Here is an 18,438-nt window from a genome sequence, read left to right on the forward strand (position 1 = left end):
TCACACTTCATTCATTTAGTATATCAATCATACTCTGTTCACTAAGTGCATCTATCACACTTCGTGTTCACATGTAGTACATCAATCATACTCTGCTCACATTGTGCATCTATCACACTTTGTGTTCATTTAGTGTATCAATCATACTCTGTTCACATTGCGCATCTATCACGCTCTGTGTTCATTTTCAGTATATCAATCATACTCTGTTCATCTAGTGTATCAATCACACTTTTCACTTTTAATGTATCAATCACACTTTGTTCACATAGTGCATCTATCACACTTTGTGTTCGCTTTTAGTGTATCAATCACACTCTGTTCACATAGTGCATCTATCACACTTTGTGTTCGCTTTTAGTGTATCAATCACACTCTGTTCACTAAGTGCATCTATCACACTTCGTGTTCACCTTTTGTGTATCCATCACACTTTGTTCACTAAGTGCATCTATCACACTTTGTGTTCACCTTTTGTGTATCCATCACACTTGTTCACATAGTGCATCTATCACACTTTGTGTTCACTTTTAGTGTATCAATCACACTCTGTTCACATAGTGCATCTATCACACTTTGTGTTCGCTTTTAGTGTATCAATCACACTCTGTTCACTAAGTGCATCTATCATACTTCGTGTTCACCTTTTGTGTATCCATCACACTCTGTTCACATAGTGCATCTATCACACTTTGTGTTCGCTTTTAGTGTATCAATTACACTTTGTTCACTAAGTGCATCTATCACACTTTGTGTTCGCTTTTAGTGTATCAATCACACTTTGTTCACTAAGTGCATCTATCACACTTTGTGTTCACCTTTTATGTATCCATCACACTTGTTCACATAGTGCGTCTATCACACTTTGTGTTCGCTTTTAGTGTATCAATCACACTCTGTTCACATAGTACATCTATCACACTTTGTGTTCGCTTTTAGTGTATCAATCATACTTTGTTCACTAAGTGCATCTATCACACTTTGTGTTCACCTTTTGTGTATCCATCACACTTGTTCACATAGTGCATCTATCACACTTTGTGTTCACTTTTAGTGTATCAATCACACTCTGTTCACATAGTGCATCTATCACACTTTGTGTTTGCTTTTAGTATATCAATCACACTCTGTTCACATAGTGCATCTATCACACTTTGTGTTCACTTTTAGTGTATCAATCACACTCTGTTCACATAGTGCATCTATCACACTTTGTGTTCGTTTTTAGTATATCCATCATACTTGTTCACTAAGTGCATCTATCACACTTTGTGTTCCCTTTTAGTATATCCATCATGCTTGTTCACCAAGTGCATCTATCACACTTCGTGTTCACATTTAGTATATCAATCATACTTTGTTCACTAAGTGCATCTGTCACACTTTGTGTTCACCTTTAGTGTATCCATCACACTTTGTTCACTTCACCCTTTGTATATCAATTACACTTTGCTCAAATAGTGTATCTATCACACACTCGTTTTGCCCACTTTGTGTATCAATCACACACGCTCACACTATGCCTACTTTGTGTATCAATCACACGCGTTCGCTCTGTGTATCAATCACACACTCCCGCTTTGTGTATCTATCATACTTGTTCACTTAGTGCATCTATCACACTTTGTGCTCACCTTTTTGTGTATCAATCACATGTTAGCTCTGTGTATCTATTACACATGCACACTGTATTCGCAGTGAGAATTCCATAATTTTCTTACATCCTTTCTGCACGCGGTGTAGTTTGGCTCGAGTTTACTTGCTTGCCTAGCATTCGCTTAAAATGTTGCATTTATTTCGCATAATTGCTTCATTACAGCTCTCTTTGCATGATCATGAGTGATGTTCGGCTTCGCGTAGCGTATAAGTCCAACTTTCAAAACCGACTTCGCGTAGCGTATAAGTCTAATTATCAAACTGGCTTCGCGTAGCGTATAAGTCCAATCTTTAAAATATTTCTGCATATCATTTTGCATTTTGCCCCTGCCTACGGGCATGCCTGCGGGCACATCTGTTTTATTTTGTATGTTTGTCTAAGCCTTCGGCCTTGTCAAAAATAGGTCGTCTCTGGGCTTTGACATTCACTCCCGTCACTTATGACTTTCGAGTTCTGTCAAAGAGGGGCAACTGTAGACACCCCATTTTTGACCGACCTTGAGACTCAGACGTCACCAGTTGAGCACTCGGTGATATTGCATATTGTGCTTGCTCAGAAGTTTCAGAGTCTCGGCTGCAAGCCTTGCCTCCGGACTTCCGGGCTCTTTTGTGCTTTGCCTTGATTTGCGAACCAGGCTCTGTTTTCTCTATTTTCTCTTACCAAAGGGAGGGAGAGGTCTCGTAGATCATCTCTCAATGGCCGTAGGCTACGTTTCGTGGTCGTAGGCCATTTTGCCCGTTTGGAGCCCAGTTTCCGGTTTTTCGGAGCCGTTAGCCGTGTGCCTCGGTTCGGGACCGCTTAACCATCTCCGTTTGCTCCGGTTTCTGGCATACATCTTATTTGCTCCCTTTTGAGGGACACTGTGGCCCGAGAGACCAACTTCGTGGTCGAACACCACTTCCGGTGCCTAACAGTCAGTTTTCGGGGCCTCGGGCTGCGCGTTTCGGCCCCCAAACCTTCATTTTGCATCGGTTTGGGCTCATTTTTGGCAGGGACCTCTGTTTCATTGTTAGGAAGGTCGTAGAAGGGTGGGAGGCCAGCAATTTTTCTGACAACCAGTTTTATTCCTCCATCGCCCTCCGTCGCCCGTTTTTCTCACTTGAAAGCCAATGTTGACCACCCTAAGGCCACTTTTTCCAGCCCTAAACCACATATTTGTATTGTACACACCTGGGAGGCCACCAATATCATATGGCCGGCCATTAATAATGTTTGACCCTTTTGAACCCCTCTAAAAAGTGAGCTTTTCTCTCTCCTGGTTTACTTTCTCCAATTTTTGACCACATGGTTGTGTTGTGCACACATGGGAGGCCACCAATCCGGGGTGGTCGGCCACTAATGTTGATTGACCCTTTTGACCCTTGGCCGGCCGGCCATAGGGAGGGCCGGCCGGCAACCTGCAACTTGGAAAACTGGCTGGCCATGATCCTCAGGGTTGGTATATTACAAATCTGTATTCCTTTTCCCCGGATTTTGTATCCGGGAGGGGGTTTCCATTTTGGGGGGAAACTTGAATTGTTTTCCCCCCCTTTTTTCCCCTCTTTTTGCCTATATAAACCAGCCTCCAGCTCTGGTTTTAAGGGTTAGAAAAAATCACCTTTGAGCTCCCATATTGAATCTCTCTCTCTCTATACTTCCAAGCTCCAAACTCTCAAGTTCTACACCCATTTCTTCACCAACCCATAGCCCCACCCTTCCATCCTCCATTCCAGCAGCTGGAGGTTGTTCTTCAGGGCCTAGGAGTGCTACATCTCAAGCCAAGAGTTGCCAAAAGATTGGTCTTCAAGGATAAGCTCTATTTCCCTCCTTTTGGTCCATATTTTGCATGCTTTCTAGGCCATACTTGCTTGCTGTTATGGGCTCCGACCCTAACTGAAAGTGGAATTTTTTTGAGCTCCTTTTCACTTTTGTTTAAGGGCTTCTCACTGTTTGAGGCCTCCTTGTTGCACTTGCTTCATTATCTCCCTTGTATGCCATTTTCTTGTGTAGTATTTTTGGCCTATGTATAAATTGTTTTGAGGAATGTCATAAATTGTAAAGTGGCTTATTTTGAGCCCTTATTCAATGTTGTTGAAGGGATCATCACTGTTTGAGGCTTCTATCTTCCACTTGCCTTTATATCCCTCTTTTGGCTCCATTTTTGCATGATTTGTTAGCCTCTTATGCTTCCGTTTTTGGGTTCTGGTCTGAAATATAAGTGACCTTATTTTGACCCCCTTTTCATGTTTCATTAAGGGTCTTTCATTGTTTAAGGCATCATTTTTATACTTTGTGTTATAACTCTCTTTTTGGCCTTATTTTGCATAGCATTTTGAGCATTCTTGTACACTGTTTTGGGTCTGGCCACCAACTGGAAAATATCATGTTTTGGGGCCCTCTTCAACTTTGTTGAATGGCCCTCTCTTGTTTGGGGTCAGAAGCTGTGACTTGCTTCTTTATCTCACATTTAGGGCCATTTTTGCATGCTAGTTTTGCCCCATTTGTGTTCATTGTTTGGTCTTTCTTAAAACTGTAAACATGCTTGTTTTGGGGCTTCCTTGAATCTTTATTCATACTTGATGTACAAATAATGCATGCTTGATGTAGCTACAAGTCATTTCGTGTGCTTAATCTTGCATTTCGGGACCATTCCTTGCATCGGGTGCCCGGTTTTCATGATTCGGGGTTGTTTTGTGTCGCATTTCAGTGATGACATTTGCATGCTAGCATATCATATTTCATGCCTTGCCATGTTTTGTTAGGGTGGCATTTGGTGCCTTAGGGTCGGTCCTCGGTTTGCGTGCATGCGTGCACGTACTTCGAGAGTCTCATTTTCATCTAACGGCCTCTTATGTGAGTGTGGATGAGGTCCACTCATGTTAGTGTAAGCCCATTTATGCATTGTGTATGCCATTTTATTTCATAAGCATTGCGTATGGTAGGTTGTATGTTAGCGCATTGTGTATGCCATGTTACCTCGTGCATCGTGTATGCCATTTCATAGCATTGTGCATGCTAGGTTGTATATTAGTTGCATTCATGCATGTCATGCATATTGCATTGTGCTTGGGATAGGAGTTAGCCCGAGCACGGGAAACGAGGGACATTTTGTACTTCGAGTGACGGAACGTGTCTCAATTCCCAGTCACCGACACTCTGGATTGCCCATGATGGAGTTAGGTCTTGTTGTGTTTTCATATGCATTCATTCTATATTGAGTTGCACAATTCGACTCCTCGGCCATCATGTATCGAGATGCGTGATTGGTGGCACGAGGATCGAAGCATGCATACATTTGTGAAAATACATTGCCATGCTCCTTTCATGCTCTCTGTTGCAGCAAATCAAGAATCAGCAGTCTTCCGAGGCTTGGCGCGCTTTCCAAAAAATTATTACAAAACAGAGGCTAATTGGGACATCGTAGTGGATTTCCGTGCCAAGCAACCCGAGTATGCATCATTCATCATCCGGAGCGGAGTCGAGGCAGTCCCTAGCTTGCATGCTAATTTACAGCTTTCTTAGTTAAATTTGTAATTTAATTAGGATTTTGTAATTATTTGGACTGTAATATTTATTTGGGACTGTATTATTCTTTCGGACCCTCCGTGCGAGGGCTGTTATCCCAGTTAGGCAACCCAAGAGGGGGGTGAATTGGGTTATTAAAAATTTCACAATATTAAATATAACACAATATTCTGAATTTGAATAAATAAAAACAAACAGAATAATAATTATCAATATAAAAGTAGAAGAGATAGAGAGAGAAAATCAAATACTGCGATTTATAGTGGTTCGGCACGCCAGGCCTACGTCCACTCCCCAAGGAATCTCCTTGAGAATTTCTTTACTATCAATTGAATAAATACACCACCAAGCTTGTGGATTTGGCACAGGACTTACTCTTATTTATTGAGCCTCACTCAACAATAAATGCCTTACCCTTACAAAATCTCTCACAAAAATAAGGAATAAGAATAAGTGGTAATTGAACCCACTTTTACAATAATTCTCTCACAAAGAGTAGATATGAAAGTGTAAGAACAAAAGCTAGACTTAGATCTGAAAGTGAAAGAGAAGAATACAATTTGGAGCTCACAGAAAATTTTCTCTTCAAGTTCTTGGTTTTTCTCCACATCCAACACTTCTATTTATACACAAAAATATACCCGTTGGACGCTCCTTGTTGACGTCATGGCTTACATAAGCACGCTCCTGACGTCATGGCTTACATAAGCATGCTCCTGATGTCATGGCTTACATAAGCATACTCTTGATGTCATCGCTTACATAAGCACACTCCTTGATATTGAATAGTCAGCAAAAGATAAAAAAATAAGATTGATTTTTTTCAAACATGGAGCCACCATTTTTGTAGACAATTTAATACAAAGTTCACAACTTTCAAACAAACAAATAATTTTCTCCATCTAGTTTATAATATATATATACATATATATATAACTCCATCTTTTTCTTCTTGTTTGATTATAATATGATATAATCAATGTAATGAAAAAAAAATTTAATAGCGCACGTGATGTATTCTATTTATATTATATGCAATATATATATAATGTTCTAATCAAATATTTGCATACAGAAAAATCTCTTTAAATGATATTTATGATGGATCTGAAAATGTATGTCATCTTTAAAATATTGTATATGTTGTAGAGATTTTAAACTAAATATATTCTACCACTACACATTTGGATATATCACTTTTGTCAAAAGAAGACAACTCATTAATATCATATTTGTCAAGATAATACAACCAATCAATCATTTTAATCAATTTTAATTTTGTCAAAAAGTGAATAGTGATCAGCCTAAATTTTCAAAAAGTGAATAGTAAAGTTTTCAAAATTATTTTTATTTTGTCAAAAAGTGAATAGTGATCAACCTAAATTTTCAAAAAGTGAATAGTAAAGTTTTCAAAAATATTTTTATTATAATATTTAACAAATATATATATTTTGAAAAAGATAATATTTTGTGTCAAATAATATGTATATTAAAAAAATCTAAATTGTTACAAATAATATTTTAGACATCATCAAAATTAAATAATATGATTAACAAGGGCATAATTGTAATAAGTGTGCGTGTGTGTGATGCATGTCTTCCAACCCCACGTCTTTCTCCCTTTTATTTGCCAACTTATGATGGTTAGATTAGGGCATGTTTCAATTAGCATACAGTATGATAGCATGTTGCATTCATTCATCTGTTTTGCATGCACCGGACTCGGCGCATCATACTAGCTGCATTGTATTTTCAATTCCAAGATTGAATACTTATTAGCTGTTGCACCTCATATGCCATGTTTAGAATAGCCGAGCCTGTTATAGTTGCATTCTTGCATGTGTTGCATTAGACATTTCGGCATATTTAGGATCATGCATGGGTTTCTAATTAGCTTCTGTTTTGGCTTGGAGTACTCGGTGAGTTTTATGTTTTAACATCCTTGCATGTGTGTGAGTGACTGCCATGATAGCATGCTTACCATGAGGCTATTTGTTTATGTGATATGACTGCCTGAATGCCTGTGGGTGAAGGTTGGGTTATTTGGATTGGAACAATTCATCAAATGTGTGTTTTAAGCCCACTAGATAGTGACAAAATCATGTTTTCTAAGCCCACCCGAGGGTGGCAAATCCACGTCTTAGCCTACTTGCGAGTAGCACCATCAAACCATCTTTCAAAAACAAACATGAAATGTTTTGTTCCAATTCAGGCGATCCAGTCTATACTTGTATGCTATGCGCATCACATAGTAATCTAGGCTAATAGCCGGAATAAGAACACACAATGTTTTCAAAACTTGATATCATGGTTAGTAGAGGCCGATCTTTGATCGGGCGAGCGGGGGTGCTCACGAAGTGACCTTCCCCAATCGTACCCAAGTTCCCGAGCCGAGGCAACTTTGGTGATGACGGACACGTGGCCTTAGGCAACGAGCCAGGGTTTCCTAAATTTTTCAAAATAAAATATTTAGGTGGCGACTCTGTATCTGGCAAAGCAGTCCATGTTTGGCACTTCTTTCAAAAATCTGTTTTCTCAAAACAATTTGCCGAATTTGGACTCTTTGGTTTAGATTTAGAACCGTGACAATTTGAGAGTCCTGAGCTGTAGTGACCCCAAATGAACAGAACGGGACTCGTTTCTCCCGGGGCGTTCGGGGGACGTCTACACGTCCACTCAAAAGTTTGTCGAAGGACTTTGAAGAAGGGGAGGCACTTATCCATTGCTTAGGAAATGAAGCGGTTGAGGGTGGCCACTTGTCCAGTAAGCCTCTGAACCTCCTTAACCGTCCTGGGTGACTGCATTTCGATTAAGGCCTTAATCTTTTCAGGGTTAGCCTCGATGCCCTACTGGCTGACTATGAACCCCAAAAACTTTCTAAATCCTACGCCGAAGACACATTTTTCAGGATTGAGCTTCATCTGGTACTGTCGTAGGGTGGCGAAGGTTTCTCGCAGGTTAGCCAGATGATCGGTGGAGAGTTTGCTCTTGACCAACATGTCATCGGCATATACTTCCATGTTTCGGCCTATCTGATGATGGAAAACAGCATTGACCAACCGTTGGTAAGTGGCCCCGACATTCTTTAACCCAAATGGCATTACACGGTAATGGTAGGTGCCTCGGTCGGTAATGAAGAAGGTGTGCTCCTGGTCAGATGGGTGCATCAAGATTTGGTTGTATTTAGAGAAGGCATCCATGAAACTGAGCATTTGATGACCGGCCGTAGCGTCGACCAACAGATCTATGCGAGGGAGAGGGTAGCTGTCCTTGGGGCAAGCTCGGTTGAGGTCGGAGTAGTCGACACAGAGTCGCCATTTTTCATTGTTTTTACGAACGAGAACCATATTCGACAGCCATCTGGGGTAGTCCACATTAGTGATAAACTATGCCTCAAGGAGTTTGTCTACTTCAGAAGCAATAAGGTTATTGCGTTCCGGGTGAAAAATGCGCTACTTCTGGCGGATAGGGCGAAAATGGGGCTCAACACTGAGACGGTGGCTGATGAAGGAGGGATCAATTCTCGGTATATCGGAGTGAGTCCAAGCAAACACGTCGTTGTGTTCAACTAGGAGGGCAGTGAGGTCGACTTTGGCTTGGGGGGATAGTTAGCTGCCGATCTTGGCGATTTTGGCCGGGTTGGTGGGGTCGACGAGGACTTCGACGAGCTCCTCCACTGGTTCTCCTCTGACCAGCTCGTCTTCATCTCTGACATCGAGTCCTTCAATGATCATAGCCTCCTTCAGCTTGACTTCTTTAAGTGAGGCGACATAACATTCTTTGGCCACGGTCTGCTCTCCCCTCGTTGTTCCGACCCCAAGATCGGTGGGGAACTTGATGGCAAGGTGATAAGTGGATGTGATAGTTTGGAAAACATTTAGGGCGGTGCGGCCAAGGATGATGTTGTAGGCAGTGGGGCAGTCAACAACAAGGAAGGTGAGCAATTTTGTGGTCTGACGTGGGTACTCGCCAATTGTGATAGGAAAATCGATGGAGCCGATGGAGGTCACCCGGTCGCCAGTGAAACCGACCAAAGGGGTTTGGAGGGGAGACAAACTTTCTTCCCCAATCTTAAGCTGGCAGAAGCAATTGAGGAAGATGATGTATGAAGAACTGCCGTTGTCGACGAGAACCCGTCTGACCTTGTAATTGGAGAGGAGAGAGGAGATGACGAGAGGGTCATCATAGGGGTAACAGATGCCTGTGTAGTCGGCGTCCGTAAAGGTGATAGGCTCGATCCACTGTCTGGGCTGCTTGGAGGGTCGATCTAGTGTGACAACTTCTTTGTCCGAGCCCTGTCTTATTTTCTTGAGTTCTGCCCTTTGAGCCGAGCGGGATAGGCCTCCACAAGCAAGCCCGCCAGCAATAACTCTGATTTCTTCAACAGGTAGGGCAGGGTTACCTTGTGCCCGGGGTTGCTGCGGAGGGCGGACATGACCTTGGTTAGGTTGTGCTGGTTGTCGAGGAGGTGTGCGCCGGAGGTTATTTCTGATGGGTTCAGTCTACTGCCTCTGCTGAGGGTGAGTATCCGTGAATCAACTGAGGCGTCCTTGACGAATCAGGCCCTCGACCTGATCTTTGAGGTTAACACACTCCTCGGTATTATGGCCGTGGTCCTGGTGAAAACGACAATATTTGGACTGGTCCTTCTGATTAGAATAAGTCCGTGATGGTTGGGGCCATTTTAGGGGTAGTCCCGCTGGATCTGATGGAGGACTTGTTCCATGGGAAAATTAAAGGGTGTTTACCGCTCGAACCGACCTGGCGATCGGACTGCTGCCGACCGGTCGGCTCGGGGGGGTCGGTCGGTATAATGCGGCGTTTGGTTATTGTAGTGGGTGTTTTTGGCGTCTGAGTCTTTTCGCTTTTCTCGGGAGGTCGAGTTTTTTGTTGTAGGGTCTTGGCGAGCGGCTAGGGAATCTTCTGCGTTCATGTATTTTTGGGCTTTGGAGAGTAGGGTTGCTATGGAGGTTGGGGGGTTTTTTGAGAAGGAGAAAAGGAAATCGGATGACCGTAGTCCGGCCATGAAAGCCGTAAGGATGACTTTGTCATTGTTTTCCGCTACCTGCAAGGCTTCGGTGTTGAAGCGGGTAACGAAACTGCGCAGCAACTCCCCCTCGGTCTGACGGATATTGAGGAGTTGGGTTGTTAGACGTTGCTGGCGTTGGGCTCCTATGAAATGGCTAAGGAATGAGTCACTAAGGTGCTGGAAAGTGGAGACGGAGTCCGTTGGGAGTTGACTAAACCAAAGTCGAGCTGACCCTTTGAGTGTTACGGGGAAAGCCCGACACATGATCTCGTCGGGGAATGCATGGAGGATCATGAGGGTTCTGTAGGTCTTCAAGTGATCGACTGGGTCTGTTGTACCGTCGAAAGAGTCAATGGTGGGCATTTTGAACTTAGGAGGGAGAGGTTTGTCTCTGATGGAGGCAACAAACGGGGAGTTGGCTGTGGTAGATAGTTTATGTTGTATGTTCTGCATGACCCCTTGGAGTTGGAGCTTCTTGGCTCGGAGTTCTGCGTCCCAGAGAGGGATGTTGTCACCACCGGAGGAGAGCGGGGGCTGGACGTTGCTGGCCTCCCCTTCAGGGATTGGTGCCAAGATCGATGGTTGTGGACCCTGGGGTGACAGGTTTATACCCGGGGGAGGGGGTTGCAAACCTTCCCAGTTGGGTGGATTAGGCTGCGGGATAGTATGGCTTGGGGCTCGTTCTTGGTTGGGGGGGATATCTGGAGGTGGTGGAGGGGACATATGAAGGTTTCTTTGGAGTAGAGCATTAATCAGGGCTTGGTTTTGCTCGGCCATGCGATTAATGCTGTTGGTAAGCTCGATGAAATATTGTGATGGGTTGTTTGGATTGGGGGGGTCGGTCTGGGGGTCGGCAACATTATGATGAGAAGCCATGAATTTAGTTGTGACCATACACTTTGATGGGTAGTAGGAAAGGGTTGTTGGGATAGGGTCTCCGGCGACAATGAGCATTACTGGCGCGCGGAGCAAAGCTTTCCCACAAACGGCGCCAACTGATGATACAGTTTGTAATGGTTGGATGGGTCGAACTGATCCACGCTCCTCAAGCCTATGTCCGAATTACCAAGCCCACCGGAAGACTTGCACAAGAGTTCAATGGGGAACGGGGAGTCCCCCAGCGAACCCTCCGACGAGCAAGTTAGAGAGAAGTGGAGAACGTAGATAGATTAGAGATAGAAAAGCTTAACCTTCTACATGTCTTCGACGTCTGCTTATATCCTTTGGTAATCATTACGTTGTCTCTTCCAACCTGTCACCTTGGCCGAAAGTCTATGCTGTACCTTACCTTGTTCAGGGTGAGGGCGTGTTGTCCCGACGGAGAGGGGTTATCGCAATAAATGCTGTGAGAGGGCCTCATTAATGGCGACGTGCAGTGGCAATAACTTTGCAGATCTTTATCTGCTGATGTGGCTTGCCCTTTTCTTGCCATGTGTCTTGATGTCATTGGTTCTAATTGCTACATGGGGCTTCGGCAGTACTGGGCTTCAGCGTTTGAGATATGTGTTAGGCCCTAAATGGCGGGCTCTAATCTTTATGAGTTTACCCATGTCAAGTATGTTAAAAATACTAATTAATAAAATTTAAAATAATTACTATATATTTTAAATAATGTTATATGTACTAATTAATATACTAATTAGTATATAAACAGATGATGTGACATACATTTAGAGATTTTGAGTATTTGTAATTTGTATAGTAGGTAGGGTCAATAATAATGACATAAAACTAATTAATACATTAATGTATATATTAATTGGTATATGTAGCACCACCGATATATTTTTATGAGACATACTTTTATAAATAAATATACAATTATTTCAAACATTTCATATTAAAATGAAGGTTATTACTTCTTCTTCTTCTTCTTTTTTTTTTTTTTTTTTTGGGGGGGGCCTTTCCCCTTCCCTGGGTCAATAAATCAATGGGGGACCTTGAACAAGACGATGAATAGAGACACTTTGTGCAGTTGTATTATTGCTCAAGCCCTAATAAATTTCTTGTACCCTGTGGGTGTTTGGAAAATAAATTTTTTTGTAAGATTTTTTTAGTTATGGGGTATTCTTGGAGAGATTTTTTTTTTAATGTTCGAGAAGATAATTGCTTGTTTTTATTTTTTAAAAAATATTTTTCAGAAAATTCTACTTTCTTATTTTTCATATTTTTTTGTTTTTACTTAATTTTTTAATATTTTAAGCAATTTTTTTACTTTTTAGACACACCTAACATAAATACACCTAAAAAGTAAAAAAATGGTAAAAAAAATTCTTTTAAAAATTCACTAAATATCAAAAATATAAAAAAATACAAAAATTCAGTACATTTTTTATATTTTTATGTATTTATTAATTTTTAAAAATATTTTTTTTTCAATTTTTTTACTTTTTAGATACATCTAAGTAAGGTGCATCTAAAAAAATAAAAAAAATGTTTAAAATTTTAAAAATATTCACTAAAAACAAAAAAATACGAAACCAAAAAACTTAATTTTCAAAAAACTTAATCTAAAAAACTCAAATCAAACACACTGATTGAGTTTTTTTTGTGGTTGGATGTGATATTTGTGAAAGAAAAAATGAAATAATTATGGAATTTGATGTAATATTTTGTTTGAATTTTTTTTTTTTAATTTTGTAACCAATTTGTCTTTTAATGAAAAAAAATCAAAAAAAATCTTTCCCAAGATTTTTAGCACATTTCATGCTGGTTTTGGTAAACCGATTCCACTGCCATGGATAAGTTTGCTATTTTGGCAAAGCATCACAAAGAAGACAAAAAGGTACACACCAACCACACTAGTTTGCTTCCAAAAAATAATTAGCGGAAATGGAATAAACTTGTTATATTTTGGTATTGTTTCTGAAAAATTGTTATATACCTTTCAAGATGTTAAAAATGAAACTAAATACAAAGCAAAGCATGATGTTTTTTCACAATATGTTACTAAGTTTTTTCTTTTTCTTTTCTAAAACTCAATTGTATTAGAAAATGAACATGATGCAAAATAACAATTTTAGAAAATATACATTAAAACAGTAAGAAAAGAACTTCTTTAGTCAAAAAGTATGTCGCTTAGTTAGGGATTGTTTGGGATGTATTGGATTAGTATGTTTTTTTAACTTTTTTATGAGGGTAAATTATAAATATATCTTATGAGGTTTAATTAAAATACGAATCGCTCCTTGTAATTTTAAAAATTACATTCCATTTCTTGAGATTTCTAATTTCATAACAAATCGTTCATCTTATTAATAAATCATCAAGTCAATTAATAGTTTTTAATTATGTTAAAAATATATTTCAATTAATAATTTATGTAATTTTATTATTGTATAAGAGAAGAATTATGAATTTCATTTTTTTAGTTAATTTTGTTAAATAAAATACTCTCATAAGGAGGTATTTGTAATTTTTCAAATCACAGGATGCAATCTGTATTTTAAGCAAATCTCAAAAAATGTATTTATAATTTACTATTTTTATAAAAATATAAAAAAGGTAATATGATTTAAAAAATATATTTTTTAGTACTAGCCAAACAATCTCTTTTCCTATATACAAAACAAAATTTGATGCATTGGAACCTAAATAATAATTGTAGATAGTCTTACAAAAATGAAAGGTTATGTTGCTCGGAGCCTCTATTTGCACACCACCAAAACTCTCATCCCACACCATTACTTAGTTCACACCACACACATTTTTTAAAAATATTTTTCTCTCAATTCACACCACCAAAATCTTAAAATACCTTCATCAACCCTAACCCCAAATCATTGTCACTGTTGCCGCTTCCATCGCCGGCTCCGACACCGAAGTCCTAACCCTAACCCTAACTAGCGTCGATTACCCCCCTTCTCCTGCCACCACCCTCTCTCCAACCACTCTCCCCTTCCCTCTGCCGCTTCTCTCTCCCCAGCTCTTCTCTCCCTCGTCTCAAAACCCCTAGCGTCCACTGCCACCACCGCCACCGCTCAATCACGATCTCTCTCTCGCTATCTGTCTTTGTCTCTCTCTACGGTGGATGAAGGCTTGAGATAGAGCTAGAAATGGATCGCAATGGCGGATCTAGGCGACGGGGTTGACTGCGACGGCGAGGGTAGAGGCGAGGCTGTTAGCAATGGCGAATGGAGAGTAAGGTTGTTCAGAGTCACCGGTGGCTAGAGAAGGGAGTTGTGGTGGTGGTTGGAGGTTGGCGGTGGTGAGGGATAAGGGCTACACTGGGGAGGTGCTACGAGGGTTGGAGATGGCATAGTCGGCGCAGGCATCGACTAGGGTTTGAATGGATGAATATTTGTCCTCTTTGGTAAATTTCTTGAGTGGCAAATTCGTAATTAAAAAAAATTGAAAATTGGTGTAGGATGAGAGTTTTTGTGGTGTGCAAATAGAGGCTCCCTATGCTACTGTGTGATAATGTTGAGTTTGTTTGTAAATTACAATCTAATCCACATAGCATCTAAGAACATCGTTTTTCTTGGGTAACACAATTACTTTGCCACAATTTTTTTTTATTTATTTTTTAATTATGTTTAGAACAATAATCAACATCTAAAGTATATTAGAGGATGTTGCATGGAATAAAAATATGGATGGACTAAGACTTCAAATGACAAAGAGCAAAAAAAACAAAAGAAAAAGAAAAAAAGAAGCATTTGTTCAATGGTCAAATAATTACATATGGATAAAGTACAATAAACAAAGTATAATAAACATGAAGATTGACATTTTAGCCCTTAAAAGATAAGTTATTATAAGATAAAAGAGAAATGAAGAAAAAAAAAATAATTTTTAATAGTGTAAGTGAGACATTCTCACTAGCTCTTCCATTGATTTGTAAAATTTTTAAAATTTTATATTTATGTAGTAATTTCCATTAAAAGATATGTTATCTTATCTCATTTATAGTATTTAAGAATGCTATACAATACAACTATAGTATGAAAAGCATATATTTGACAATTGACACACAATGGTGTTTGGGAAGAAAGTTGGACTAAAATAACTCATTAAAAGATACAACTTGATAAAATAATTAATAAGACAAAATGTCACATTCAATCCATAATCATTTTATTTTTTTCTCTCACAACATCAAATCAACTACAAAAAAACTAACCAACTTCCCAAACACAGTTTGGCAACTTAAAGTTTTAGTCAAAAAGTCACTATAAGTTGTTACACCATTCTCTCTACTTTTCTATACATCTTTTCGTATGAAGTCAAAAAATTATCAAAATAATATATTTCCAAACCAAGCCGTCAAAAAGTCAAATAGTTAACTAAAATAGTCAACTTCTCAAATAAGCCTACATAGAAGCACTCTTATCAGTTCTTATACATAACACATGAAATTTATTTCCGATGTAGCAAAAAAAATAAAAATAAAAGCGTAACACATGAAATGTGACAAGCCCAAGCCCAACGATGGTAGGCTCTGGCTTTCCAAATCCCGGCCCATGGAAAACGCCCAAGGACCAATTACTTGGCTTGGGCTTGAGTTGGAAAAAGCCCAACCCACACAAAGCGTGACGCTATTTGAGCCAGCCACCCTATTGCCTACTACATTGGTTATTTAGTTTTTTCCCCAAAAAATAAGAAAAATGAAAAAAAGTTATCTCCATCTCTTCACCATATTGCAACCTCTAGTTTGATGTACATTAAATATTAAAATTTATTTTGTTTTACGACAAAAACTTGTCTCTCTTTAAATTTCTTTATTCAATATTCTAATATACTGTGATTCATCATATTATATCTCCACATTTACATGTTTTAAAATTTTCACATAATTTAATGATTGATAGTGCATTATGACATAGGAATAGATAAATTTAAGAACAAATGAGCCCATACTTATACTTCACTTTAACAAAAGTTGAAATTACATCTATCACCTTTAATTTGCCCAAACTTCTTAAGAACATCCCATTTCACCCTACCCTTCTACAATTTCAATGGGTAATCTATCAACCATCTAACCACTAACATTGCGTAGAATCATGTAAGACTACAATATGAGTGGTATGAAGCTATCTTGTGGACCCATTCACCTTTTGAGAAAAAAAACATTATCCTATTCCTATCTAGTATCCACATGTCCCATAACCTGACGCTCTTTCACTGGCTGAAATTTGCTTCCTAAATCTCATGGATGAGATTCAAAAATCCCCTCTAACCAACTCTACAACACACTCTATTTTAGCAAACCAGTCAGTACCATGGAAAGGGTTCAAACCATGTCATAGTAGCACCAACTTATATACATACTACTATCAGTGAAATCCAATATATATTGGTCTGTAATTCTTTGAGCTTTGCAAAGTTAGGCATTTTAGATTCCTATCCCATGGTGTAGTCCACAGGATGATCATTAGGACATCAGTCCATCAAACCCATTTCTTGATACCTCAAGAAGATCACCCACAAAGCCCAGAATCCAATTTCAGGTTGAGGGAACAAGAATGTGTCTCCCTCATCAAGCAATGCAAGAACTTGGAAGAATTCAAGCAAGCCCATGCCCAAATCCTCAAGTTTGGCATGTTTTGGAGTTCTTTCTGTGCAAACAATCTTGTTGCCACTTGTGCTCTTTCAGATTGGGGCAGTATGGACTATGCAAGCTCAATTTTTCAACAAATCAACGAACCGGGTTCATTTGCATTCAATCACATGATCAGGGGACATGTGAAGGACATGAACCTAGAAGAAGCCTTACTTATGTATGATGAAATGCTTGAGTTAGGGGTAGAACCTGACAATTTCACTTACCCAACTCTTCTCAAAGCATGTGCTAATTTGCCGGCACTCGAAGAAGGAATGCAAATCCATGGCCATAGTTTTAAACTAGGGTTTGAGGATGATGTGTTTGTGCAGAACAGCTTGATCAACATGTATGGAAAGTGTGGAGAGATAGGTCTCTCTTGTGCTGTTTTTGAGAAGATGGAGCAAAGGACTGTTGCTTCATGGAGTGCCCTTATTGCAGCCCATGCTAACTTGGGGTTGTGGTGTGAGTGCCTTGAGATTTTTGGGGAGATGAGCAGAGAGGGTTGTTGGAGGGTTGAGGAGAGTGTGTTAGTCAATGTCCTCTCTGCTTGTACCCATTTGGGTGCCCTAGATTTGGGAAGGTGCACACAGGGGTCCTTAATTAGGAACATGAGTGGGCTCAATGTTATACTAGAGACTACCCTAATAGACATGCTTGCGAAATGTGGTTCTTTAGACAAAGGGTTGTTTCTTTTCCAAAGAATGGCCAAGAAGAACAAAATGTCCTACAGTGTCATGATCTCAGGGCTTGCCATGCACGGACATGGTCGGGAAGCCCTGAAGGTGTTCTCAGAAATGCTCGAACAAAGGTTAGAACCCGATGATGTTGTCTATGTTGGTGTGTTGATTGCGTGCAGCCATGCTGGCCTTGTCGAGGAGGGTCTCCAATGTTTTGAAAGAATGAAATCAGAGCATGGCATTGTACCAACAGTTCAACACTATGGTTGCATAGTAGACCTCTTGGGTCGAGCCGGGAAGCTCAATGAAGCTTATGAGTTCATAAAGAACATGCCAATGGAACCAAACGATATATTGTGGCGTACCCTTTTGAGCGCGTGCAAGGTTCATCAAAACATGGAAATGGGGAAGATTGCAGCTAGAGAACTATTCTCACTAAACTTGAACAATGCTAGTGATTATGTGGTGATGTCAAATATGTATGCACAAGCTCAAATGTGGCACGAAGTGGCTAAGATTCGAAAGGAAATGGTTAGCAAGGGCTTGACTCAAATACTGGGATTTAGCTTGGTTGAAGTGAAGAGAACGGTGTACAAATTTGTTTCACAAGACAAGTCATACCCTCAGTGCCAAGGCATCTATGAGATGATTCACCAGATGGAATGGCAATTGAGATTTGAAGGCTATTCACCCGATACATCACAAGTATTGCTCGGAGTGGATGAAGAAGAGAGGAGACAGAGACTGAGTAGCCATAGTCAGAAGTTGGCAATTGCTTTTTCACTCATTCATACATCTCAGGGCTCTCGTGTAAGAATAGTCAAAAACATTAGAATGTGTAGTGATTGTCACACATACACTAAATTTATTTCGACAGTCTATGAACGAGAAATTATTGTTAGGGATAGAAATCGGTTCCACCGTTTTAAAGATGGATCTTGTTCTTGTAGGGACTATTGGTGAATTTATGACTTTTGATCTCATCCTTGTTGAGAAATTTCACTTTTCTCCCACCTTTTTTTTG

The 18,438-nt window shown here is 39.8% G+C and overlaps 1 protein-coding gene across 1 annotated transcript; it reads left to right on the forward strand.

Annotated features, from left to right (window-relative positions):
• The first annotated feature begins 16,149 nt into the window (after positions 1-16,149).
• Positions 16,150-18,397, forward strand: LOC114302981 (Tetratricopeptide repeat (TPR)-like superfamily protein). Its single transcript, XM_028248117.2, has one exon. The coding sequence runs from the start codon at positions 16,560-16,562 to the stop codon at positions 18,375-18,377; it is 1,818 nt and encodes a 605-aa protein (XP_028103918.2). The 5' UTR covers positions 16,150-16,559; the 3' UTR covers positions 18,378-18,397.
• Positions 18,398-18,438: the final 41 nt, after the last annotated feature.

The sequence above is a fragment of the Camellia sinensis genome, chromosome 13, assembly GCF_055761805.1.
Source record: "Camellia sinensis isolate YWXY chromosome 13, ASM5576180v1, whole genome shotgun sequence".
NCBI lineage: Eukaryota > Viridiplantae > Streptophyta > Magnoliopsida > Ericales > Theaceae > Camellia > Camellia sinensis.

Excerpts from the sequence above, each read along its gene's own strand:
- LOC114302981 (XM_028248117.2), top strand. The coding sequence starts at position 16,560 with ATGATCATTAGGACATCAGTCCATCAAACCCATTTCTTGATACCTCAA.